Here is a 26913-nt window from a genome sequence, read left to right on the forward strand (position 1 = left end):
TCAGACAGCAAGCTCACACTGCTATATTTCCCTTTAAATACATTCCATTGTAAATGCAAGTTGCTTACTGCAAAAAGCAGAGGAAGGAAAGATATTTTGATAATGAGAACTAATATGGTAATGATACATTCCAGAAGAGCAACTGTGTTAGTGGTCTTGTGGCTCTTTAAAGACCTCTTTGTTAAAGAATATCCATAGGCAAGGATCTACATCATCAGGTGCAGATTTTCAATGTGCCAGTGTTTTTCTAGATTTTTGTAGTATATACAAAATCCAACTACAGATTCCAAGCTCAAAAGCTGTTAGTGCAAGTTCAGCGGTAGTCACATTGTAATGGCGTACCAGTCGTGTGGCCTAGAAGGAGCAAGACAGGACGTCTTTAATGGTCAGTATATAACCTTAATGGGCATTATATAATTTTAATGCTGTTGGGCTATATAAGCCAGTTGATAGTAGAATCTTAAAGAATCATTTATTCAGATGTTGAACCTACTCTGTTCCAGTTACTGTCAACCAACTTTTTTCTCATCTCATTAAGTTCCACAACAACCCTGTAAGCTAGGTCACTACTATTCCCATTTATTTTTAGCATTTAATGTATTATTATTTTGCGAAGGAATCCAGGGCATTATACGTATATAGGCTTCCCATCCCTCTTTTTTCTTTAACCTGATATATCAGCCTAACTGTTACCACCTTCACAAGATTACACCCTACTCCAATTTTCAGAACCACTGTGGATTAGAATTTGTCATTTCACCCACAAGCATTTAGTGAAAGGTTTAACAAAATTCTACCCTTTTGCCATCCAATTATGAACGCAACTCTATAATCCCAAGTGTTTAAAACTAGTCCACTTTGTGCTCTTGAATGCATGCGCTAAGGCTGAGTGATAGTCTCTTGCTCATGTTATGAACCATATTTTTCTAGGGCATTGCTTCCTAAACTCCTTCAAGGGAAGTGCTATGACAGCAATGTGATCCCCAGAATTGTGCTGCTGTGCAGGGGGGGGGCGGAAGAGGGGTGTTTACACTTACCTGGGGGAACGCCAGTTTCCAGGAGGGGGATATGGGGAGCCCTGCAGATGTCTTTGCAGGGCTCCCCAAGCCTCTGTTACAGTAAAAAAAAATAAAAAATTGAAAACCATTTACTGTTTTTGAACGAAAACCAGAAGTGGTTTCCCATTGTGTTTTTTACTATAACAGAGGCTTGGAGAGCCCTGCAGGGATGTTTGCAGGGCTCCCCATACCCCTTCCCTGAAGTCTGGCACTCCCCCAGTGGGAAAAAAGTGGAAAAAACCCTTCCCCCCCCCCAGCATCTGCATGATCCTGGGGACTGTGTTGTTGCCTTCCCTCTCTCCCCACCCCTTAAAGGGGCAGGGACAAGTGCTTCCCTGGCTGGTCATGACCCACTAGTTTGGGAACCAGCTCTCTAGCACTTACAGAGCTGGAAGCTGAAAAAACAAACTCAGCCACAGTTTCACAGAGTAACTTAAAGACCCCCAGTTCAGTGTTTCTAAACAATAAAAGTATTTAGTAAAAAAAAAAAATACAAGTGTCATAAAGAATATAAATCAGAAGGTGCTTACACTGATTCCCTGGTGAGGAAAGGGACTCTGAGGCAATGTGGCAAGTGCAAATTCCAGACAATAAAGAGTTAAGGCCAGCACAGCTATTAATGTACTAAGAATTATAGTTATGAAGGCACATTTTTCCTATGGGAAGGAAAACAAAGTTGTTAATCATTCATGTTCCCAGAACTTTACCATCCTGCAAGTACTTCTCTCACAAGCTCCAGTTATTTTCTTGTCTGCTCTGATAAATGAACTCTTTATTTATGTATTGTTCACAACCCTTACTGCTCAAAGAGAAGTTACAAGCAAGGGAATGCAGATGAATATTACAGCTTGGATAACTGTAATGAATGTCTCTTTGACTCTAAATAAGACACACAGATTAGGAACATGAGAAGCTGTGCTGTCAGGAATAGAGAGAAAAAGAAAAGTAGGACTTATGGGCAGACAGGAAGAAGGAGAAACTCCATAGGAGCTGAAGAAAAGGTGAAGTGGTTAAGGAAGAAAGGTGGCAGAGCAGATTGTGAACTGAAGAGTAGGGTCTTAAGGGAAGGAGCAGTTGAGGGGGCAGACAGGCAGATTGCAAAGAACTGACAAAAGAAAAAGCAAGGTGAGGAATAACTTTGCATAGGGCCTGGCCAAATCTTTATAACTATACAGGCCTGAGCGTTGATACCACACTCCTACAAGCAACATCAGCTACATTGTCTTCTAAGCGCATCCATAGCTCCTAGCTACCATTTTCTGAGTTTCAACTACAATCTATCTGGTCAGATTCCATCTCAGTTTCAGTCTCTTTCAGAATCTCCAGCTCATATGGTCCTTTGTCTTTCTTACTGATTCAGAGAAGGAGGAGGGAAAGACTCACCTTGTTTCTTAACCCTTCCTGCCAGGTAGATGTATTTGAGGGTCCTCATGGCCCCAATGGAGGTTTTCATTCAGCAACATCAGGGAGTTGTTAAGAACCATTAACTAGCCTTCTGGCTTATTGAACAAAAGCACTGGCTGGCCTGGCTGCTAACTTGTTACTTGTTTCAGGTTTGATCCCTGCCATAGGAAACAGATCATGCAAGATAGGTGCAAACTGAAACTGAACAACAGCTTTATTCTCTGAGCCGGGAGAGCTCCTGAGACAAATTAAGCATTGCAAGTCACTAATATTCAAAATTAGTCCTTAAAAGATCAAACAAGATGACTGACACATTTTTCTTCTGGTGCAAGGTAAGACCATAGAAGCTTGGAGTGGAAGGTATTCTGCTGTTACACTAGTCAAAGTAGTGTACAGCAAAATTAACACAAACAATTTAACAAAATTAGAATGAATGATACTAGCTCAGTTGGAGCTCTTTACAGTTTTGATTGCTCTTCTCTTTGGAGAACAAATTCTACTGAAACGTATGTTGCTGAGGTTTGGGTTCATTTGCATGGACAATTCTAGCATGCTTTTGAAAGCAATCTGCAAAATGAAGCACAATGAGGATGGACATGCATGCGCCTTTGGAAATTTCTGTAATCTAAAGAACTTACCCAAAAAACTGTCTGCTTCATTAGTAATAGCATTAGAAGAGATGTGCCAGATATAATGAACTGCAATGACAAAATAACATTTTTTTTCTTTATATCTTATGTGCTTTTTGTGCTGGAAGTGAATGGAAAAATCTTAAAATGAGATCCTACATGGTTAAATTCTCTAATTTGAGAAAAATAACTGAAATTGGAGCCAAGTGAATGACTGTTGTTCCTCTCAAAGACAGAATAGGAGGGTCACTATGTCACAGTAACCCTAAGAGATAATGGGAGCAATTCTAACCCCTTATGTCAGTGCTTTCCAGCACTGGCATAGTAGTGCCAATGGGACATGTGCTGCATCTTGCAGTTGGGTGTCACTCTCGGAGGCCTCCTTAAAGTAAGAAAATGTTTGTTCCCTTAGAGCTGCATTGCCCTTATGTCTGTGCTGGAAAGCACTGACATAAGGGGTTAGGATTGCACCCAATGATAGGTAAAACAAGTAGATTATAATTTTCCCAAAAGGAGCTAGCCAGAATCTTGCATAACGAAAGTAAACTTAGGTCTAAATAATGTGACAAAGTTTCCCGAATTTGTTATGCTGTTTGGTGTAGAGCATAAATTGAATTGCTACTGGGTGTGGTTTTGGGAGACAAGACTAGGGTGATCATTTGTATTCAAAAGCTGAGATCAATTGGCTTGTAATTCATCTATTATTATTATATTTTAATCTCTCTCTCTCTCTCTCTCTCTCTCTCTCTCTCTCTCTCTATATATATATATATATATATATGCAATTGGCTTGCAATTCATTTACTAATGTAGAAATAAAGCTTCTTAAAGACCCTTGACTGTTTTAGCAGTGCATCAGTAAAAAGAATCCAAAAATCTTTCTATCAGTAGAATACAAATAATTGTAAACAAACTGTGCATATAGTGAACCTCAGTGAAGTAGGGAGGGGAACATAGATCACAGGTAAAGTACATTCAGAGCCTTGATATGGTCAGTGTCAGTTCCTAAAATCTCAAGGTAAAAAAATCTCATATTAAAAGAATCTCAGGTAGAGTGTTGCGGAAGAAATCTGCCACTAGTTCAGAGTAGACAGGACTGGATAAACTAGTAGCCTTATTCATTGTTAGGCAGATTTAGAGCCCAATCCTTTTTTAGCTCGGCGCTCCGGTTTTCTGCTGGAGCGCACTGTTGCAAACGTGCCATAAGACACGTCTGCGAGGCTTACCACCAGGCTAGTGCCTGCGCTAGCACTGGGCTAGTACTGGGCGGGCGCCCATCCTCCACTGCTCGGCGGTCTCACAGAAGGGGGCGGGGAGGACGCATTCCGGGGAGGGGGGAGGCAGGTGGAGGGCAGAGAGAGGGCAGTGAGGAGGCATGATGGGGAGATGGGGGCAGAGAGAGGGCAGGCGGGAGGCGTGCCAGGGGGAGGAAGGGAGGCGGGTCCCGTGCAGCTCCACTCCACCGGATCCAAGGCGTTTGTGTGGGGCTCGGCACCCTACATGAACGCTACTGTGGGGCTGCTTCCCTTACCCTGGGAAGGGGATGAAAGTCCCCTTCTCCTGAGGTGCCACCCGTGGCAGCCTGAGGCGTGCAGGATGCAGCGGGAGGAGTTCTTGGTGCCGCTGCAGCCGTCCGCCCCGGGCAGCTCAGGATTGGGCTGTCATTAGTTGATTAGCTACATAAACAGATCTTCATTTCATTTGCCATACATAAAAAATGAAGATTTCTACTTATTGTTATTAAATATTCTGATTTTACTACCATGCTTCCAGACCACCATGGTGTTCCAATTCCTGCTTCTCCAAAACAGCCAGTGACAATAATTGCAATTGCAGTTACGACTTGAAATATCTGCAAAGAGAAAATTGGATGAGCCAGTGGCAAGAACTATATGTGAACCTGAAGCAAATCAGTAGGGAATTTTTTCAAAACTAAATTTTCTAAAGATGTAGCACCAGTGCTAGTAGGAATTATATCTTGAACTTGAAGAATGTGACAACCATTTTCTCCCCACAAATGGTTACTCATTTCTGGTTTCAGACCCCTCATTATTTTGTTTAATATAATGGTAGGAACATATCCAAGCTTAAAAAGAAGCTGCAGTAAAGCATATTCCTGCTTGTCCAGAGGAGTTATACAATTTATCTTAGAAGGCACGTCTGTCAGTGTAATCTACAAAATAATTTGTCTTTGTGCAGAACATACTGTATCAAGTTCCCCAATGCCCCATGGTCACCAATAATTTTTTGTATAAAGTTGTAGCCACTCATCCGCTTTGAAAGCCTGGTGACCTGCCACAAAGATTACTTGAGAACTCCTGCTGAGGGGCTTTTCAGCTTTGTTTTTGTACCACTTATCTAAGTACCACCTTTTGTGAGTACCACCACTGCCTCTAGAAACAGCAAAAGTGCACAGGAGTGGGAGTCCAAATTTGTTCCATAATTTGGGCTTCTCTGCAACCTATTTCCCCAGATAGCTTTTCTTTTGAAGGGCCAGGGAGCTCACAGTAGCACCTCCACCACTAGTGTAATGGTGCACCCTTGCAAACTCTATTACCAGAACAGCTGGGCCATATGGAGCATTGCCACATGGGCACCATGTCAGTGGCCTGAATACCACCTGCCATGCTGTAAAATACCATGAGTGGTTGAAAAACACTGCCATAGTGCATACCAGCTCACCATCTGAAGATGAATGGGTGCTAGTTAGCATGTTATGAATTTGGCTCCCTTAAGCTGGAATTCTAGGCATACATACCTGGAGTAAGGCCTATTGAACATAGTAGGACATGCTTCTGAGTAAATATGCACATGACCGTGGTGTTATCTTTTTGGAGGGTATAGTGAACCCTACTGAAGATTTATAGCACCCTCATTTCTTCAGACAATTGGGTGAAATTTTATGTGAGAGAAAGGCGACTTCTATCCACCTCTTTATATTTTCTTCAGTCAAATCTGAGGATTTGATCACCAACTGGGAACCCAAGATCCTCATTTTTAGAATTGTGTCTTTAAGAATGCTCATATATTGGTTTTCAACAAAAAGTTCACTAACTTTACATAGTGAAATTGATGGTTCCCTATCCCCAAAAAGCTCACAATCTAAAAAAATATGCAGAAGAAACACCAGGAAGCAGCAATTAGAAAAGATGTTATGCTGGGTGAACAGGGACAGCTTATTTATTTAAAATTTGTATACCCCACGGTTCCCCTGATAATGGGGTGCCCAGGATGGCTGCTCTCCCACTGCTATATATTAGAGAACCACTGTTTTCAAATAATAACAGACTGAGAACCACTTAGGGCCCAATCCTATCCAACTTTCCAGCTCTGATGCAGCAAGGCCAATGGGGCACACGCTGCATCCTGCAGTAAGGGAGCTGGGCTATCATGGAGGCACCCTTACAGTGGGATGACATTGTAGCTGCATTGGCGCTGGAAGTTGGATAGGACTGGGCTCTTAATGAATTATGAAATAAGAATGAAAATGGCATTTCTGTTATTCGCATCTCATAAGTTTCAAGATGCAGCTTTTTGACTGCACATGCCCTGTGTCTACATAGCATGAGAAGCAACTATCAGTGTGTTCTCAAACATTACAGGGTATATCCGCTAGTTTCATAACATCCTAAATGTGAAGTAAACACTCACAGCAGGTATCAGAGGTCGCATTTTTACAAATTCTGTCTTCCAGGCTTCTGGCAGTTCATGTCCTCTGCAAGTATCTTCCATCTTTCTGCAGAATATTAACTTATTAATTACGTTGGGTGCAGAGGGGAGAATTTATAAAAGGACAACCAAGGGATTTAAACTAAATCCAAGAAGGAATTAAAAAACAGGAAAAGAATATGATAAATGGAAGTAATTTTTTAATCATAGCATTAAGAAAAATAGGCAAACATACTCAAGAATGTTTACGCTGAGAAGGCGACAGGTAAACATTTCAGTAATCAGGATGGAAAACAACTAAAGTCTGAAGTGTGGAATAACTGTAACTGTGAACTAACTTTACTGTTATGGTTGGTTCAAGGATGCAGGTGTATATGCATTTAAAATTGAGCTCACAGTAGCATTAAGTCCTGTTTTTTTGTGATGATTTTCTACCATGTGTAAAGGTCAGTATGACAGTTACTTCAGTGGGAACTGAACCAAGTTCCTCCCTCTAATCACTAGCAATTAGTTCTTGCTAGACAGCTTTATTTGGCCTTCTCTTCCTGCCAACAATACTTCCCTCTTATACACCAGGGATTAGTAGCTAGAAGAAGGAAGGAGACCAGCCTGACTCTGCCTAACTGCTAGAACTTCAGCAGCTCCACTGAAACTGTTCTTCTATCGCAGAGGAGTCCAAAGTTTTTGGCAAGAGGGCCACATCATCCCTCTGATGCTGTGTCGGGGGCCAGGGAAAAAAAGAATTAATTTACATTTAAAATTTGAATAAATTTACATAGATTTACACAAATGAATATATTAAAGATGAACATATATGAGTGAATGAAGGTTTTGCAATAGCTCAAGGCCTATAAAAGGCCTGGCACAAAGCAAGGCCAGCCTTTCCTTCGCTGCCACTGCTGCATCACAGACGTGAAACAGACGTGAAACAGTGGAGGGAGCCCTCATTCCACAGCTCATGCGAGAGGTCAAACAGTTGCCTTCACGCTGAGATCAGTTGTGTCGGACCAGCGCAGGCTCCAACAAATCTCCGGAGGGCCAGAGGCTCACTGGAGACTGGGGGCTCCCTGAGGGCCGCATTGGGAGTCTTCGAGGGCCGCAAGTGGCCCCAGGGCCAGGGTTTGGGCACCCCTGTTCTATCATAATAAAATATTCTAAAGAGCTGTTTTCCCTTTTAGAAAGGTTGCTGGTGACTGAATTCACCATCTACCGCCACATGCTACTTTAACTTGAAGTAACAGTGCAGCAGAAGGTATGAGGATCATTGGCCAAAAGTTTGTTTTCAGCATTGGCTTCTACATCTGGAATATCCATAAAGAAGTGCCAGCATTCCAGTGGAATATTGGCTGATGCAGTTCAAGTGTGTTTGAAAGTAGCTCAGAAGCTGCTGAACAACCAATGGAACAATTAATATCACTGGCATGGGCTTGCATAGCTCAGCAGTTATTTAGGGATGAGTTTCGCTTTATTTTTCATCTTCAGGCAAAATAATGGCTGCATTCAAATGGTACAATATACAAATGACGCCATCAATTGTGAAGGCAAGTGCATGTCTAAATGGATCTACCCCCCCCCCCATAAACATTCAGCATTCATTATGGGTAAATATACATTGAAATGTATATCCGCCGTTCACAGTCAATACTGTTAGCTGTATAATTAAACTTGAGTATTTCTTGCACCTGACTTCAAAATGTAATGTGTATGGGCTTTTAAATTTAATAACGTGATACTTACGTTTCCCTGCTCATAAAATCAGGCAAGCCCACATGTTTATATGATCCTATTCTAGCCCTAAGATATCCCAATTATATCCTGAAATTTTAATACCTTCAGGAAACAGTCTCCACCCGTGGGAGTATCCATAAGGATGCTCACCTTTGCCTGACTTGGGCTGACACAACAGGGGACATGAGAAACTAAGGGCGCAATCCTAATTGCACCCTGGGCTGGCAAAAGTCTCTTGCGATGGCCTAGGAGGCTTGCAAACATGTTGTAAAGCATGTTTGTGCCCCCCGTGCAAATAAGCTGCACCAGTGCACAGAGGTGCACTGGTTCACGGAGGCAAGATTCAGCCTCTGCGGTGGCAGCAACAGGTTAAGTATGTCTCGGCCCAGCTCGGGATCTGGGGGGTCTGGCTGGGACATGAGGAGGGCGGGAGGGAGGCATTTCAGAGTGGGGGAGGGCGGGCGGTGGGCATTCCTGGGGGCGGATGGGCAGGGAGCGGGAGGTGGGCCAGGACCTAGCAGTTATGCCAGATCCTAGCCCTATTCACCAGGCAGCATGGAGCGACTCCAGGCTGCTCCGTTCTGCTTGGCACTGTACCATCTCCTGAGGTGGCGCAGATCCAAGTAGACCCAAGGGGGCTGCTGCGGCTCTCCCCGGGGTAAGGGGAAATGTTTCCCCTGCCTGAGCCACAGACAGCCCCAAACTTGTGCTAGGTACAGCACAAACTTGCTGGCCTGCCTGTTCCAGCACAAGTTAGGATTGTGCTGTCAAAGGGTTTCTATCTGATCAGTTACTATAGGAGATTTTATTAAAGCCTGCAAGCTAACAAATCAGGGGTTAGGATTACTGCCAACTTTATTGGCATCTCAGCAAGCTTCTAGAGACATAGAAAGATCTGTAAATACTCTACTACAAACTCTCAGCATGAAAGTTGCTATTATGTAATAAAAAAAAATTCTGCATTCTAACCAGAACGTCTTTCATTCAATGTATTTTCAATAAGTCAAAATAACAGAAGCGACTACAGCCAGAAGTAACAGAATAAGTTGGTACTCACAGTATTGTATCGTACCTTCTCTTCCCTCGCTTTCAGCAATGACTGGAATTCACAGTTCTGGGCTTCCTCCTTATCTATCAGCAATTCTGTTTCAAAACACTCTGTGTTGCAAGAGCAGAATAAGGAAGAATGTGTACTGGATAACAGACATAAATAAACTTCTGAACTGTGTGGGGAGGAAATCATATGATTGAGGAAGGAACACATGCCAGTTTTGACCTTTTCCCTCCATGGGATGCATATAGACAGCATTTATCTGTCTATATGTAGAGGGATGGGTTGATAAACAAATAAAATCTACTAATACAATCTCATTTGATATGTGCACAACGTTTATTCCTGGAGCAACTGCCTCTAATTCTACTCATCTTCAGTGGAAAGGAAACTACTAGATATCTCCTATATTCTGCTGGTTATCATTCTCTATTTACAGTGGTTCCTTCGCTTTCTGGAAAGGTGGGAAGGGTTCTTCCACACACCCTTTGCAAAGAGTAAGGCAGTGTGAAGAATATAGTATATCCTATTCCTAATCAACTGCAACTTTCCAAAAGTAATTTTACACCACATTCTAGACTTGCAAATCCTAGAATATTGGAGATATTTATATTTCACTTTCCAGTCAAGACTGGCTCCCAAAGTGGTTTACAAAAATTACAGTGTCATCCTATGGTCAAGTAGCACTGGCAACACTACTATACCAGTGGCATGTCTGAGCATCGTTTGTCATATCCATAGCCCATTCCGCACAAATGGGGAGGAGGAAAATAAAACCATTCTACAGTGGTGAAGCCCCCCCAGTAACTCTGTCAACAGCTTGAGAAACCCTATCACCACCATCATGGGGTGGCAGACTGGCAATGGTCCCATGTTGCCCAGGCAAAGAGCTGATGACCGTAACCTACCCATTGATTTTTTAAAATTTACAATGATATATTTATTTTATTTATGATATTAAAAGGAACAACCTCAATACAAAAAATGCATAAAAACAAAAAAAGAAAGAAGAAAAAGGAAAAAGAGAAAAGACTACATAAAATATCTCAGTGTGGCAAAAGTAAAGCAAAAAAGTTCTATTTACTTACTATTTACTTTTCAACTTCTTTTTCCAATTTTTTTTCAACTTCTCTGTTTTTGAGAAGTCTGAGGTGAAAGCAGAGATTTCAAACAGAAACATCTCACTATCCTCATAATCACAGTTCTTTGGGGAACAGTATAACTATTCAACATGTTAAAGTAGTTTGAGTCATAATTGTGCCCTTGAAAACCCCATGGTTGACCAATGCTTGGGTACGTAATGCAGAAAGTAAATGCATGAATGCTTGCAATGTGCAAAACGTTACACAGAAGCAAGTATTTTTGCAATACAGTTTGTCTTATCTTAGCTGCCTGCAAGTTTATCTTCGTGCCCAGCTGTGTGTTTAAGAACTAGGAGTTCAGAATAGTCTGCTTCTCTAGATTACAAAGCATTTTCCTGAGCAGCAGAAATGCGCCTCTCTCCACACCATCCACATTGTATTTGCAAGAATTTTTGCAGTAGTTTCCAGACTTGTAATCTTTGCTATCGAGTGGTTATTACAAACCACTGCTAGCTGACGTGGGCAAATCACATAGCCTAAACAGTGGAAATAGCTCTCTGCTGACAGCCTGCCCTGTGATTACAAACTGAATGTGGTGTGAAGCTTTTCACTGACACTGAAGTGTAGGGAGGTCACAATAATATCTTTGCTTCTTATTTCAAGCTTGTTCAAAGAAAAAATGTTTCAATCATATACTGTGCTCTAAGTCAGCATCTTGCAGCCTAAGATGCACACTAATCTGGGGGTAAGCCCCAGTTAATAGAGCTGGACTTAACATAAGATTGGTTTGTAGGTTTCTTGGTTCTTTGTATCAGAAAATTAATTAATTTGTCCTGTTTCAGTCTATTTATACAAGAGTCAACTTGACAATTGCTGGCTCTGTGTGTGTGTGTGTGTGTGTGTGTGTGTGTGTGTGAGAGAGAGAGAGAGGGGGGGGGGAACAGTACTACTAGTAGTAGTTCTGGTTTACATGTCAGCTCATACTACATTGACAGGCTAAATTAACCACTGACTGCCTGCTTGATACCTGCCATGCATACTAAAAACTTGTTGCCTTAAAGAATGATAGTTGAGAAATTTTCCATTCTGACTAATGGACATCTAAAAGTTCATTATGCTTGGAACAAATCCAAGCAAAAAATGAGATCACCTTGTCTAAATGTGCAATTCTTACAGTGCAAGGCCAAATGCAGTAACTGTCTTTCAGCCCAATCCTATGCATGTCTACTCAGAAGTAAGTACATTAATTTTAACATTACTTAGTGAAAAATGAATATCAACACAGAACAAAAAATTTAGGGAAAAAGAACTCATGGATCCAATAAGGAACAGATGAGTCCAGAGAGGCTCACCACAGTATATCAGAGACGCAGAGGGCAAAAATCCACTCAGTAGCCAAATGCCTGATCAAACAGATATGTTTTGAGCCCTCACCAAAAAGCAATGAGGGAGTTGTTCTCGATTCCCCTGGGAGAGCATTCCATAGTTGTGGTGCCACCACAGAGAAGGCTTGCCCCTGAGCTTGGGACAAAGGGGACACTTGTAGAAGAGCCCACTCAGCTAACCTAAGAGGATGAGCTGGAATTTAGGGGAGGAGGCGGTCTTTCAGGGACCCAAATCATGAAGGGCTGTTGCAACGCAATGCTGCTTGGGAAGCACCCAGGGTTTAGAACCTTGATGCCTGAGGAAGAGTGCTAAAAGCAGAAGCACTCTGAGGGTTTGAAAGTTAAAACTAGAGCAGCAAGAAGTCAGAGCAATGAGAGACATAGCAGACATTCAGAGGGTTGATGCAGGGAGAGCTAAGCCGGAAGTAGGATGGTATGAGATTGAGAGAGAAGTCTCAAAATTATTGAAGGTTGCTGAAATCTGCACTGCTAAGAAACCTGCTGGCTCTGGCTTGACCGCAATACACATTCCTAGATATGCGCTTCTTCATAACATCCTCTGTTTACAGGCTCTGAGCGAAGACTCAGCAACTGGCTCACTCTGGTGTGGCTGAGTGGGGGGGAACCAGCAAGTTTGCCTGCCGGTTGCCATGTTACCAAGGCTAAGCCCAGCGCCTGTATAGCTAACTACTACAGAGGGCCTTAAAGGTTAGAAGTATATGGGCAGCCAGCCGTAGCTGCTGGAGCAGTGGTCCAGCAGAGTCATCACGTCTGGCCCCCATAAGCACCCAAGCAGTTGCAAATATAGTTCAAGCCAAGGGGGGGAGGGGAGGGTCAAGCCCAGGCCAGCTTGTTCCAAATGAGGCACACCCTCCCCCTTGCCTTGCAACACGGCTTTCAAGCGACTGGCGCAGCAGCGAAGGGAAAGAATGTGGTCGTGAAGCCTGCCTGACTCCTGCTGCAGTCCTAAGCCGCTTTCCAGCACTGACACCAGAGCAGTGCAGCTGCGAGGTCAGGGAACAAACTTTCCTTGCCTCGTGACTGCCCCCCCCAACTGCAGGATGCAGCACGTGCCCCCCTGGCACAGTTATGCCAGTGCAGGAAAGTTGGTGAGGATTTGGGCCTGGCTGGCTTGCCACGTAGGAACGTGAAGCGAGGGGGCGGAGGAGAAGGAGCTTCTGGGAGACTGACCCTGCCATGGAGACCACTGAGAAGGGGCATTCACGGTAAGTACCAACCTCCCCTGCCTCTTCCGCTCCGCCCCTTCATTGTCTCCCAGCGGAGCAACTTGCAGGCGGACGTCACACCCCACACGCCTCCCTTTGGCGGGCCGCAGCAACCCTTCCCTTCTCTGCGAGGGGTAGGCGCCCCCTCCCCCGCTCTGGCTCCTCCCCTGGCAAGGAGGGCGGGGGCTCGGCTTCCCCCTCCCAGCCCTCTCCACGTTTGCAGCTTTGGGAGGCTGAGCGCGGGGCCCCTCAACCTCTCCATGGACGGGCCAGGGAGGCGTGCTGCGCGCCCCAGCAACAGGCACCCGCTGGGCTGTTGCTCGCCGCTGCTGCTGGCCCTGCTGGTGAGCTGCGTGGCGTGCCAGGCTCCGCCGGTGCCGGCCGGGGAGTGGGACGGCCAGGACGTGCTGGTGGAGCGCAGCTTCGTGCCCGAGCGCTGCCCGCGCGCCGTGCGCTCCGGAGACTTCGTGCGCTACCACTACCGAGGCACCTTCCCCGACGGCAGCAAGTTCGACTCCAGGTAGCCGCCGCCGCCGCCGCCGCCCCCGCGGCTTGCAGCCGCAGCCCGTGCGCGGGTCCTCGGGGGGCACCGGGTCTGCCTCTGGGGCGGGGCGCCTGCTCTGCGCCTCCGGGTACTGCTGGGTTCCAAGGATCTCCGGGAGCGGGGCTGGGAGAAGGTGTCCGACACCCTGCCTGACACCCTGCGGAGCCAACGTTGCATGCCCTGGACCTGCATCTTGACTCGCTGTGGGGCAGTTGAACAGCCCCATCCTGTACGCGCTTACCTGGGAGTAAGCCCTACTGACTCTAATGGGACTTACTTCTGAGTAGACATGCATAGAATTGGGCTCTAAGCCATCTCTGCCCAACGTTGCATTTACGCAACAGGAACCAAGGGTCTACACGTGTGGGCCGGGCACAAATGGGTTAAGCGTGACAACTGAGTTGAAAGGAGTCCAGGGAACAGCCCTTGGGGAAAGGCACACCCGCTGGCATCTTAAAATGTGTGGAACTCCTTGCCACAGGATGTGGTGATGGCATCTGGCCTGGATGCCTTTAAAAGGGAACTGGACAGATTTCTGGAGGAAATGTCCATCACAGATTACAAGCCATGATGTGTATGTGCAACCTCCTGATCTTAGAAGTGGGTTAGCTCAGAATGGTATATGCAAGGATGCAGGTCTCTTGTGTGCTCCCTGAGGCATCTGGTGGGCCACTGTGAGATACAGGAAGCTGGACTAGAAGGGCCTTTGGCTGGATCCAATGGGGCTCTTATGTGTCAAAATTGCAATACAGACTCCTCCTCTCCCTGACCTAGAAAAGCCCAGGCAGAGGGACTGCTTCCAGTTTGCCTGCAAATGTGATGCTGGAGGAGGACAGGGGTAATTACTTTACAATAGAGTACATTGATTTCCCAGTGAAGAGCAAACACATCTGGGTGTTTTCATACAACAGGAATATAGAAACACAATCGTGTTTTCAGGACAGTTAGAAGCATATTTGCCCTCTGCTTCAAGGGATGCAATTCTGAACGTTCAAGATGCACTAGTTCAGTAGTTCTCAAACGTTTTAGCACTGGGACCCACTTCTTGGAATGACAATCTGTTGGGACCCACTGGAAGTGACATCATTAACCTGGAAGTGATGTCATGACTGAAAATGACATCATCAATCAGGAAAAGTTTTAACACCCCCATACAACAAATTCAAAGTAATTAAAAATTTCCAATAAGTTTAAGTTAAAAAAAATTATTTAAAATAAAGATGATCCCTCCTAACCCTCCCAAGCAGTTGCTGATCTGTTTAAAAAAATTCCCCAAACATCCCGAAGGCTGTAATCCTATCCACACTTATCCAGATGCAAGCACCATTGCCTATCATTGTTAAAAGCATATACATAATAGCCTGTTAAAAGTACAGATTTGTAAATTTTCCTAAATGCAGTCACATACCATATGATCAAGTCTAATATATTAAAAATAAAATACACATTGACATGAATGGGGACCCACCTGAAATTGGCTCGCGACTCACCTTGTGGGTTCTGACCCACAGTTTGAGAAACAGTGCACTAGTTAATTTCATTGAAGATCCTTGAAGAAGGCCGGTTTACAGTCACACTGTGACTTGAATGCATTCTGTGCAGTAACAGAAATTATTATTGGAGGAAAAGTACATCAGATCACATGACTACAGGGCAGTGCATGAGATAAGCAAAATGCAGGTGAGGGAATGCCAGTTTCTGCACTAATGATGGGAGAGGATAGCATGTATAGCTGCAGAAAAATATCTTACGAATAGATGTTATGCAGCAATTCCCAAATTATCATCAATATGTTTTTACTCTGAAAATGCCTTTTGGTGACATTTTACAAACTAATGAAAGAGATGCATTGTCCTAAGCATGTCCTAAGCATTGGTTTACTCCCTTCCCACATTATTCCAGATCAGGGGTACCCAAACCCCAGCCCAGGGGCCACTTGCAGCCCTTGAGGACTCCTAATCTGGCCCGAAAGGAGTCCTCAGTCTCCAAGGAGACTCTGGCCCTCCAGAGATTTGCTGGAGCCCGTGCTGGCCCAGCGCAACTGCTCTCGGTGTGAGGATGACTGTTTGTCCTTTCACATGAGCATTGGGACAAGGGCTCCTTCCACTGCTTGTTGTTTCATGTCTGTGATGCAGCAGCGGCAGTGAAGGAAAGGCCAGCCTTGCTTTGTGCAAGGCCTTTTATAGGCCTTGAGCTATTGCAAGACCTTCATTCATTCATATAAGTTCCATCTCTAATATATTCATTTATGTAAATTTATTCAAATTTGAAATATAAATTAATTCTTTTTTCCCCGGCCTCCGACACAGTGTCAGAGAGATAATGTGGCCCTCCTGCCAAAAAGTTTGGAACCCTGGTTCTAGATGAGCAATAATTACCCTAGTTTGGATTTCTTTTTTCCCCTTCAGTTCTACAACAGTTGTTGGCAATGGGTTTCCTTGGCTCTGTGCCCGCGTTTGAGTTGGGCTGCCCAGACTGCAAGGGAGAAGCCTACTGCCATCTCAGTCCCTCTCCTAGGCTGGTTCCTCCCCCCGCCCCGCCCTCCCCTGCCCCAGAATGCTTCCCCCCCCAAAGCTCTTACTGTTGCCTGGAGCTCTTACTTTGCTGTAGGTGGTGTCTGTCTGGCGCTGGCCTGGTGCTGTAAACGTGCTTTATGGCAGGTTTATGACACCCAGCGTCAGTGCTGAAGGCCCACTGGATTGGGCCCTTAGATGGCTTAAAATAAAGGAATTGTTTGTTTAGGATACGTCTGTCACCAGTGGTTAGCCATGACAATGACTGGTGTAGGGGCAACATTTTCGAGCTACCAATGAAGTGCGTGAAAACAAGATTAAATGAACGTATAAGTAACCTATTATCTCTTCCTTTTAGCTATGACAGGGGTTCTACATTCAATGTGTTAGTAGGGAAAAGCCAACTTATTGAAGGAATGGACAAAGCTTTGCTTGGCATGTGTGTAAATGAAAGGCGATTTGTGAAAATTCCACCACATCTTGGCTACGGGAGTGAAGGAGTCTGTAAGTAGAGTACGCTGTGCGTAAGCCATGCCTACAAGTGGTCCACTGAGTCTGGATCTTGAAAAATAAAGTTTGTAAAAAGTTTGACAAACCAATAATTTGTAGATTTATTGCTCCCTAAGTATTTATACTTGTGTGACAATTCTGTGGATATGACTGTATGGTTGGGTGGCATCTCCATGTCATCCCATGTTCATAGGCACTGTTCAGAGCTTCCAGTGAGTGATTGAAGATTGGGGATGGGCCCAGTGAATATCATTCAATGGGTCCCTTTTTGGGAGAAGGGCGGGATAAAAATAAAGTTTTATTATTATTATTATTATTTCCCTTAACCCCAGCCCACACGATCAGATCCAAGGATCTGTTGCATGAATAGGGTCAACAATATTGGATAAACTCAAGGAAAAGTATAATGACTTACTAGGAATGTGTGTGTATTTTTTTAATCGAAGACATACATAACATATTATTCATTCATTCAGATCATAGGCCTTTGTGAGAATCTCAATAACCTGTGCATTTGTAACAATGTAGCTCTCCCTAGTTGAGATCTACATTTTAATCCCAAAAAAATGTATAGGGTGTTACACAATGCAGAATAAGTTGGTATTACTGCTCTGACCACTATGAATTGGACACCTCAGCAGTTATGACCTGGGTTCCAGATCTGAGCTCCAGATCAGTGTTCAGGGTTGGCCCAAGCCCCACTCTGCTCCTAAAGTGGCAAGTCACTGTCATTGCACTCCACTGCTAGGACTGTGCATACTCTCTTCTCCTCCCCCTCCTCCTCCTGGCAGTGATGGCTTTCAGTGTGTCTGCACTAGGAATGATGAAGTCACACCTGATGGAGCATTGTGGTAGAATTATTCAACTCCAAAGAATGCTGGTTGAAAGGAGACAAAGCCATAATAATTCATCATGAATCATGAAAAGGCACAGCATGCAGCGTCCTCTAAGGATATTTAATTGGAATCAGAACAGCATTTATTTGGCTACTTCCTTTCATGTGGTGCACTGGCATTTATCTCATGTCACAGAGTTTGGAAATGGTCCCAGTTGGTTGTGAGAAGGGTCCTGCTGCTTTTGCTAGGGCTGAGCTGAAAGTTCTCAGGTAACAACTGAGACTTGAATTGGGGGTCAGGAACAAAAGGGCCTCCACAATGACTTTTCTTTTTTACCACGTTCTCCTTTTTGCTGCTGCCATAAGCTTTGCAGTGGCAAAAGTGATCCATAATAGCTGTTGGCTCAACTGTAATTTTGCTTTGTGCAGTCTAATGTCTGAACCAGCATCTCACATTTTGAATTGGCTGTGGCTACTGATTGTCCATTTGACTTTGTCCTCCTGATCCCCATTCCAGTTTCTTCCCTTGCATACACAACATTTTTGTCTGATCCATGTTACAAGCATCTGTGGTATGCTTCTCTTTTTCCTTTCTGAGCTGCCACACATGGTAAGGCAGTGAAAAGCATTTGGACTTGTACTGTCTCTGTCTTGTTTAGAATGGGAATACAGGTTGAGCCTTATTCGCATAGGTTCCCTTCCAAGCACTCATGTGGATGGCAAAAAATGCTTTATAGCAAATCAATTTAAAAAACAAAGTTTCTTTGCTCTAGTGATTTAAAAACAGCCTTACTGACCTTTATCTTGCTGATGTAAGATAAGAGTCATTATGAAGACAATCCATCAATCAGTCATCCTCCAAGCTTACAAAGGCACTTCACTCAGCCCCTCCCTTCACCAATGCAAAGTGATCACCTTTCTTTCACAAAGGTGCTCAGGGGGAAGGGAGGGTTCCACTGGAAAGAGAAGGATTGTTGGATTGTCAGCCAGCTGCCCTCTCTCTCATTAAGGAGGCTATTGTTAAAGGACTGTTCAGTTTTTAAAACTGATTTTAAAGGGATGCATTTTTCCCCTTCTCCAGGGATCAGCACATTCCTTCTCATTTGCAGTGGCCATTCCTGTTGAGTCAAATCTGTGTATAAAAAATCCATGCATAAGTAGGCTGGATCTGTAGTTGTTTCATATTTAAGTTATTTTTAGAAGCAGCAGAGATGAGAACCTATCAATTAAAGTTGCAGAGATCTCTCCAAACCAGTGGCTGAAGTTCCTTTAAGAGGTTGGAAGATCTGTGGCTAATGTTTTTTATTCCTTTTTTTCTTCATCCAATACTTAAATCAATAGACATTGTCCTTGTTTGTGATTTTGCTTTTACTGAAATGTGATTTCAGTTACAAGTGTAAGTCACCCAGACTTTAGAATGAGGTGGGCTAAAACTGTCTTATGGCTTAATCCTACCTAACTTCCTGCACCATGATGCAGCAGCGCCAACTGAATCCCATGGCAGAGTTTTGACCTCAGGAGGCCTTCTCAGGGGAATGTTTGTTCTCTTCACTTCCCCTAGGCTAAGACCCTGCTGGCCTGGTGGGTCAACTCAGACCTGTGACTGTTGTCCGTTCCCCCGTCCCCCGCAGGATACAGTGCGTGCCCTGCCTGCATAACTGCATCAGTGCTGGAAAGTTGAATAGGATTGGGCCCTACTATTCTTATTGTGGCGCTTGGTGAAGAAATTAAAATTTTAAAAATAATTTATTTTGCATTAACAGCTGGCGTAATTCCTGCAAACTCAGTGCTCCATTTTGATGTGCTCTTGGTTGACCTTTGGAATTCAGAAGATCAGGTTCAGATTCAGACTTATTACAAACCAAAAAATTGCACAAGGACCATTGAGGTGTCTGATTTTGTAAGATACCATTACAATGGAACATTTCTAGATGGAACACTGTTTGACTCAAGGTACAGTTTAATTTTTTTAATCTGTGTTTTAGAGAATTTTCTAGAATTTAAATAAACATGAGAATGACAGTATTAACTTTGGCAGGGTCTGAGTCTTTGAGGAGCTCCTGCTGGTTAGCAGTGAGCAAGATGAGCCAAGGGTCTAAGGCAGTTTCATTTGTTCAACTATATCAGCATTTCTTAACATTTGTTCCCCACTTTGCTCCTTCACATGGTCCACCTATTGGAAGTTCCACCAGAAGTAACTGGCGATGACGTCATCGCCAGTTACATTTGAATTGGGAGGCCAGAGGCAACACGACAAACACTGGTAAGACGCTCAGGGCAGATGGGAGGGTATGAAAAGCACACGAAAAGCACATACTGGAGCTCTGCCACTGAGCCAAGCCTCCTAATGTTGCATTGCTGGTCTTGAGGCCGGGTGGCAGGGTCTGGGGGTCCCGTGTGTACCACCAGAACCACTTCAAGTACCACAAGTGATCCGAGTACCATTGGTTGAGAAACAATGAGCTGTATCAACCAAAGACAGAGAGATAAAATGTGACCAAATACTTATAGCTATTTGCTATACTTAGTTATTTATGTTTATATAAATGCAACATTGTTTGAAACAGATGAATACTTGTGCGCATTAACAGTACTCTTTCCACACTTTCCAGCTTTTCTCTTGCTTCCAACGTTAAAACAAAGAAGCTGACTATAAGTAACCTGGATTTATTTATATCTTCAGTCACAATAGGATGCGAACGTATGATACCTATGTGGGAATTGGTTGGCTGATACCTGGCATGGACAAGGGTCTCCTTGGAATGTGTGTAGGGGAAAAACGCATAATCACAGTACCACCTTTCCTGGCGTATGGAGAAGATGGAGATGGTCAGTGCCAGCTTTGTTTATAAATCATAGTCAATATAACAAAAGCTTAAACCTGAAGAAGATGCTTTCATGGACTATTATTTCATTGTATGTTTTGCATGGGAAGCAGGAATCATTATGCATATTGATTAGCTAATGAACTTTTGTCTTTTAATTCCATTTATAGTTGTAGAAATCTTGTATTTCTTGCCATTTTCCCTTAAGAACCCTTTTAACTAGAAATGTGACTGAGTAACAATACTACTACTAACAGTTTTAAAAAATCTTACTTTTTTCCTGCAAGACCCTATTAATACTAAGATTAGGTGTACGGGAATTACTCTGGGTTGGAACCATGCTTGTCTGCAGTTGCTGACCTGCCATTAAGTCTGATGGGGCAAATGCCCCAGGTACAAGCCTCTAGGACCCTGTGGAAGCCACTCTGAGGCTCCCGACAGGATCCGAAACTGTGCTTCCTGTTTCCCTAAAGCACAGTTTATAGTTTTGGGGAACCTCAGACAGGCTTCCCCAGTGCAGCCTTGGTTCACATGAGGCCCTGTGAGCTTCAGGTGAGTGGGGGGGACAGGAGACACGGATTTTCACATGGGGGTGGCCACAGCCTGCAGGGGGGTGCCATTGCAAACCTTTGCCACGGGTGCAGGGCTGTGGAGGTCCACTGCTGCTTGACTGTTGTGTTACTTTTTAAAAAAAGTGTGAACTGTCCTTTGTGAAAAAAAAATGGTATTTCTGTTGTTTCACAATATATCTTGGTAGTCATCTAAATAAATCTTAAGTTATACCGATTTGATGTTGGCCAATATTATTTCCCTGCTTCAAAAAAACAGCTGTACATGTTAAGGGAAGTTAAGATTATCCATGCAGAGGCAGGGTTGTTGTGGCATATTAGCATGTATTAAAGATATCCTTATACTTTAAACTGCTGAAAAGTCAGAGCAAACAAAGTGAAAATGAGGAGGTTTATTCGTACCTCTGCCTTCCTAATGCTTCCTGAAGCATCTGCTGCTGACCACCAATGAAGACAGTATGGTAGGCTTGATGGCAGAGCTGCGATTTTAGATTTCAGTTTTTGAACATGTGGGAGATTAACAGCAGGGTCTAAAGACCTCTTCTCTGATGTGCACAAGATTAATTGCCTAAAAGTAGTATATTGTAAAAAAATGTCTTGTTATTTTTTGTGTTCTATAAAAAAATCAGAAACATACGTATTTCTGAGAGATACCCCTAAGCCAACTGAACCTTACAGGGACCAATCATTCTCCTTGTAAATGGTATTTCAGCTTGATGGACCAGTGATTTGACATTATGAGTCCATAAAATTTCTTGTATAGATATGAAGTCTGTGGCCTGAATTTTAATCAGTTCAGAACTCCAGTCCTGTGTCTTTGGCTTTTAAAGCATCTAATTGAAAGGATTCATGTTTCTGACATTACAACCATGTGTAATGGCAGTGCTTAGAGCAGCCATTTTCAACCACTGTGCCATGGCACACTGGTGTGCCATGAGTGGTCCACAGGTGTGCCACAGGAATTTGGGAGAAGGTAATTTATTAGTAGGGCCAATGGGGGATGTGAGCCCCCCAATGGCAGCATGGTGTGCCTTGACAATTTTCATGCCTTTTCAGTGTGCCATGAGATGAAAAAGGTTGAAAATTGCTGGCTTAGAGAGACACTTTTCTTAGCAAACACAGGACTCGGCTGTGGGCATAATTTTAAATAATAGCCTTTTCTGCAGGATGATTGGGAATAATTTTTTTAATGTAAATTCAGGGCAATCCTAACCAACTTTCCAGCACTGACATAGCTGTGCCAGTGTGGCGTGCACTGCATCCTGCAGCAGGGAGGCAGTCAAAGAGGCCTCCTCAAGGTAAGGGCATGTTTGTTATCTTACCTTGGGTCTGCATTGCAGTTAGGTCAGTGCTGGAAAGTTGATTAGGATTGCGCCTGTACTTTCTTTGGAACTAACAAGAAAAAAAAATCAAATGATTTATTTTATTGTAAGCTGCCTTGGGTTGCATTAAAGGTAAGAAAAACAGGATAAATTTTAAAATGTGTAAATAAATACTACATGTTTGGATAGAAGAGATCTGGATCAAGGATGTGTATATGCCTGTATTTGATTTTCTCTTTTCATTACACTAAGTTCTCATGGTATCCATCTCCTTCATAGGTAAAGAAATTCCTGGTCAGGCTTCTCTCGTCTTTGATGTTGCTCTCCTAGATCTCCACAACCCCAAAGACAGTATCACTGTTGAGCAGCAATATGTGCCTGAATCCTGTGAGCGTAAAAGCCAAGTTGGAGACTTCCTCAGATATCATTACAATGGAACACTTCTGGATGGAACATTGTTTGATTCCAGGTGACCAAAATATTAAAAACACAGTTTTCACTTATTGTGTATGCGTGTCTCTTTAGTTGGATATTATTAAAGAGTCTCTTTAAAAATGGTTCAGGGTCCAATCCTAGCCAACTTTCCAGCACCAGTGCAGCCACAGTGAACCCTGAGGTAAGGGAACAAATGTTTCCATACCTTGAGGATACCTCTGTGACTGCCTTCCCACCAAAGGTTGCAGTGCATGCCCCATTGGCACGGTTGCACTGGCACTGGAAAATTGGATAGGATTGGGCCCTAAGGCTGCAATCCTAACCCACTTTCCAGCACCAACATAAGGGCAATGCAGCTCCTAAGTAAGGAAACAAACATTCCCTTACTTTGAGGAGGCCTCCGTGAGTGCCCCCCAACTGCAGGATGCAGCGCACATCCCATTGGCAAAGATTGGGCCTCAGTCATTTAACCCAGTTACACTTGATTAGAGTAAACTTAGGGCCAATCCTGTCCAACTTTCCAGTTGCCAATGCAGCTGCAATGTAGCTCCAAGGTAAGCAAACAAATGTTCCTTTATCTTGAGGAGGACTCCATGACTGCCCCACCACTGCAGAATGCAGCAGGTGCCTCATTTGCATGGCTACATTAGTGCTAGAAAGTTGGACAGGATTTGCCCTTTAAACTTTTCTCTGTTTATAAGGAAAGACTAAAACCATGAATGTGCAGGAGCTAGTGTTGTGAAGATTGCTCTATTTGTTGAAACAGTGCACATTAAGTGCATATGAAATCTTATGTCCTGGTTCAAGGTTGTGCTGGATTGTGGCTATAACTTTGTTTCATTTATGTCCTCAGCCTGCTTCATTGGGTTCCTATTTTTTTTAATATGCTTCATTGCATCAAAAATGGTTGTCAGGCATTGTACCTAGGGGAAGAAAAATACTAATTTATCTGGAGATGGTGTGTGTGTGTAAAATGTTCAGAATAATGTATAAGCTGGTGCCAGAGGATTTCTTTTGCATATAATTGAAGGTGGTTTGAAACAATGTGACTTTCTCTTACTGTGTTTTATTGTAATTTTGTATTTTAATCTTGGTTGTTAACAACCATAGGTGTCCCATTTTAATGGGAGAAAGGTAGGAATATATATTTTAAATAAATAGTTCTGTGTAAACTGTAAAAACTGTTTGGGTTGATAACAGTCTTACGCAACATTTGTTCTATAGTTATTCACGGAACAGAACATATGACACATACATAGGAAAAGGTTATGTGATTGCTGGGATGGATGAAGGCTTGCTTGGTGTATGTATTGGAGAAAAGAGGAGAATAACAATTCCACCTCACCTCGGATATGGAGAAGAGGGAAGGGGTAAGTACAGCTTTTAATTCAGTCCATTCTTTTATACGTACCAATGTCCCTGTAGTTTAATTGTTCTTGAGTTAGCCCAGTTCCCTTTACTTCAATATTTAAAAGATTTAAGGAGCAACATTGTAGATGATGATTTTGTTTTGAAACGGAGGTGTATCAAACTTCTGAAGATGGTGTGCATGATACCTGCAAGCCATGTGGAAACTCTGCTAATTTCTATGATTCTTGCTAATTCATGCAACAGATCAGGAGTTGGTATGGCTTGTGGCAATGCTGAGCATTGGCTGCATACTCTTCTTAAAGTGGAAGGAAGGACAATTCAACTCCTACCACATCCCACACTCACTTGTGGGTACTACTCCTTGATGTGTGTTTTCTCTCACTGAGGTGTAGGGATTAACTGGTCACAACAAGGGACAACAAAAGTATGTTTGAAAACAGTGAATAGTGTAGTGGCAGAGTGCCAGGGCACTGCAACATTCATCAACCAAGTCTTTCATAAGAAGCTGCCTTCTACTGAATCAAACCATTGATCCACCTAGGATAGTATTGTCAAGACAGATGGACTGGGGCTCTACAAGTCAGAAATTTTTCTCTGCCGTACCTGGAGATGCCACGATTGAAGTTGGGTCCTTTTGCATGCAGAACAGATGCTCTTTTCTGACAGTCCTTTTGCTCATGTTTTGCACACTTAGTTCCATTCTGTAAATGATGGGTGCAAAGTTTTATGTATTTAAATTTATTTTCTAAGTTGATAAGAAATATATTGCTAAATGGACAATATGCTACTTCACACTGGCCAGGTAAGATTCTTTTATGTCCCAGAATCTCTTTATGGAATTTGTGTTAATAGAAATACAAGTGGAGCCTATTTATCCATGTTAGTTCCGTTCCATGGCTCTGCGCGATTAACAAAAAACGCGTTGTGCTAAATTCCATAGAGTTATGCAAATACTCTGCAGCCTGACACTTCCGGATGGAAGGAAACTAAGGCAGCTGTTATCAATCCCCTCTGTACTCAGCCCTCCCTGTTGCCAGCTGTCCCGATGAGCTTTTAAGAGTCCAGCCCTATGCGTTTCTGTTCAGAAGTAAGCCCCATTGTAGTCAATGGAGCTTACTCCCAGGAAAGTGTGGAGAGGATTGTAGGCTATGTCTCATGCTTTGCTTGGTGGGAAGTCTTGCTTGTGTCAGTGATAGCCTGCACCATGGGAGGGGGGGGGGTTGCTTGTGTCGGTGGTGGCATGCACCATCTCAATGGGGGGGGGGACTTTGGCAAACACTCCATGGGTTTTTTAAAGTAATCCCCTCTGTTGCTGCCTGCCCCTGTGTGAGTGAGAGTGAGTGAGTGAGAGAGAGAGAGAGAGAGCTCCACCTTGCTGCACATGTTCTGGCTACAGAGATTTTTGGCCCCCCATTTCCCCTCTTCAGCCTCTTTGCTGGCTCATGGGCTCCAGGAGTGTTACTGTTCCTTTGCAAGGGGAACCTCTTCCAGGGCTCCAGGGCTATTTCCCTGCCTGGGCGAGGCAGAGACTTTTTGCAGTGTTTTGGGCTGCCTGGAAATGGAGGGAACCCCAATGGAAGGGCAAAGATAAAAAAATCCATGGATAAATAGGCTGCACCTGTATATAAAATCTGCATAAGCTTTTTCAGCACTGTTTAGCATGAATGTAAGACTGCTTTTGCATAACTGATTCATTTGCATAGTACAGATTTTCAGCAGATTGGGCCTGCTGTTTATCATTTGTCTAATTGGCAAGGTTTGGGTGGCTTTTTTATCATATGATTCTTTACTACTATAGGTAAGATTCCAGGATCTGCAGTGCTGGTCTTTGACATTCATGTGATAGACTTCCACCACCCTTCTGACTCTGTTGTCATTACCACCCATTACAAACCTACCAATTGCTCAGTAATGAGCAAGAAAGGCGATTACTTAAAGTATCATTACAATGCCTCACTCCTAGATGGCACTGTGCTAGATTCTACGTAAGTATGGCATTTGGAATTGAAGAATCATAGAAGCATGGAAATTATATGTGTTATATGCAACACCTTAGAGCCAAAGCATGTACTTTAAAGAAAATGTATTTTTGTTGTTTAAACAAAAATATTGTAGGAGAATAGGAGGCCATTGTGGATCTGGATTGTGCACCCAGACACACTATTTTAATTAGAAAAACAGGTTTCCACTGTAAACCTAAAATATAAATTGAGTGGGCATGTGTGAATATAAGTGTAACAAATGGCAGAGATTCACAGGCAGCATTGTTCTGATAGCTGTTTTAGCATACTCAAACCAACTACCTTAAACTAGTTGCGGACCAGGGAGGGAAGAGGTGCAGATGCCCCGGGCACTGCACCTCAGGGGGTGGCACCACCAGACTCACCCTCCTGCTGTCCGTTTATCTTTTTTTTAATAGCAAAAGAAGCCGGCAGACTTAAACTTTCACTTAAAAAAAAATCCCCTCCTCCTGATTAAGGAAGGGATGACCAGGAGAGGCAGCAAGCTGCTGCTTCTCTGGCTGAGATTCAGCGCCAGACTGGGCTGCCCCCCCAACCTCCTTTATAGGAGGAGAGGGGAGGGGAGGACTAGAGATGCACCAGGAGTTGCAACTCCCAGTACACTACTGTTCTCCTCCAGGGGAGAGGAAAGGAGCGGCCTAGAGTGGCTTGCTGCCGTTCTAAGCCACTCTTTCCTCTCCTCCTATAGAGGAGGAGGAGGGGGCCCAGTTCAGCACTGTATTGTGACTGAAGAGGC

At 43.6% G+C, this 26913-nt stretch overlaps 2 protein-coding genes across 5 annotated transcripts in view; one reads left to right on the forward strand and one right to left on the reverse strand.

The window, feature by feature from the left end:
• LOC136654154 (uncharacterized) lies at nt 1-13372 on the reverse strand. 3 transcript variants are annotated; one of them, XM_066631049.1, is made up of 7 exons: nt 13245-13372; nt 9546-9646; nt 6743-6823; nt 4854-4943; nt 3101-3160; nt 1589-1714; nt 1-354 (listed from the first exon to the last, which is right to left on the reverse strand). In XM_066631049.1, the coding sequence occupies exons 1-7, from the start codon at nt 13273-13275 to the stop codon at nt 229-231; spliced, it is 615 nt and encodes a 204-aa protein (XP_066487146.1). In that variant the 5' UTR covers nt 13276-13372; the 3' UTR covers nt 1-228. The 3 variants fall into 3 exon arrangements, with proteins under 3 accessions (XP_066487146.1, XP_066487147.1, XP_066487148.1); XM_066631050.1 differs by having other exon boundaries at nt 6743-6827; XM_066631051.1 differs by lacking the exon at nt 13245-13372 and adding an exon at nt 10628-11202 and having other exon boundaries at nt 6743-6827.
• FKBP9 (FKBP prolyl isomerase 9) overlaps nt 13079-26913 on the forward strand; it is a 19454-nt gene continuing 5619 nt past the window's right edge. Inside the window, exons 1-7 of one of the 2 annotated variants that reach the window (XM_066631045.1) lie at nt 13079-13232; nt 16648-16793; nt 19398-19587; nt 20318-20463; nt 22630-22819; nt 24010-24155; nt 25955-26141. In XM_066631045.1, the coding sequence (XP_066487142.1) occupies nt 13204-13232; nt 16648-16793; nt 19398-19587; nt 20318-20463; nt 22630-22819; nt 24010-24155; nt 25955-26141 (1034 nt within the window). In that variant the 5' untranslated portion in view covers nt 13079-13203. The other variant, XM_066631044.1, reaches the window with a different exon arrangement.

Source organism: Tiliqua scincoides, chromosome 5 (assembly GCF_035046505.1).
Source record: "Tiliqua scincoides isolate rTilSci1 chromosome 5, rTilSci1.hap2, whole genome shotgun sequence".
Taxonomy (NCBI): Eukaryota; Metazoa; Chordata; class Lepidosauria; order Squamata; family Scincidae; genus Tiliqua; species Tiliqua scincoides.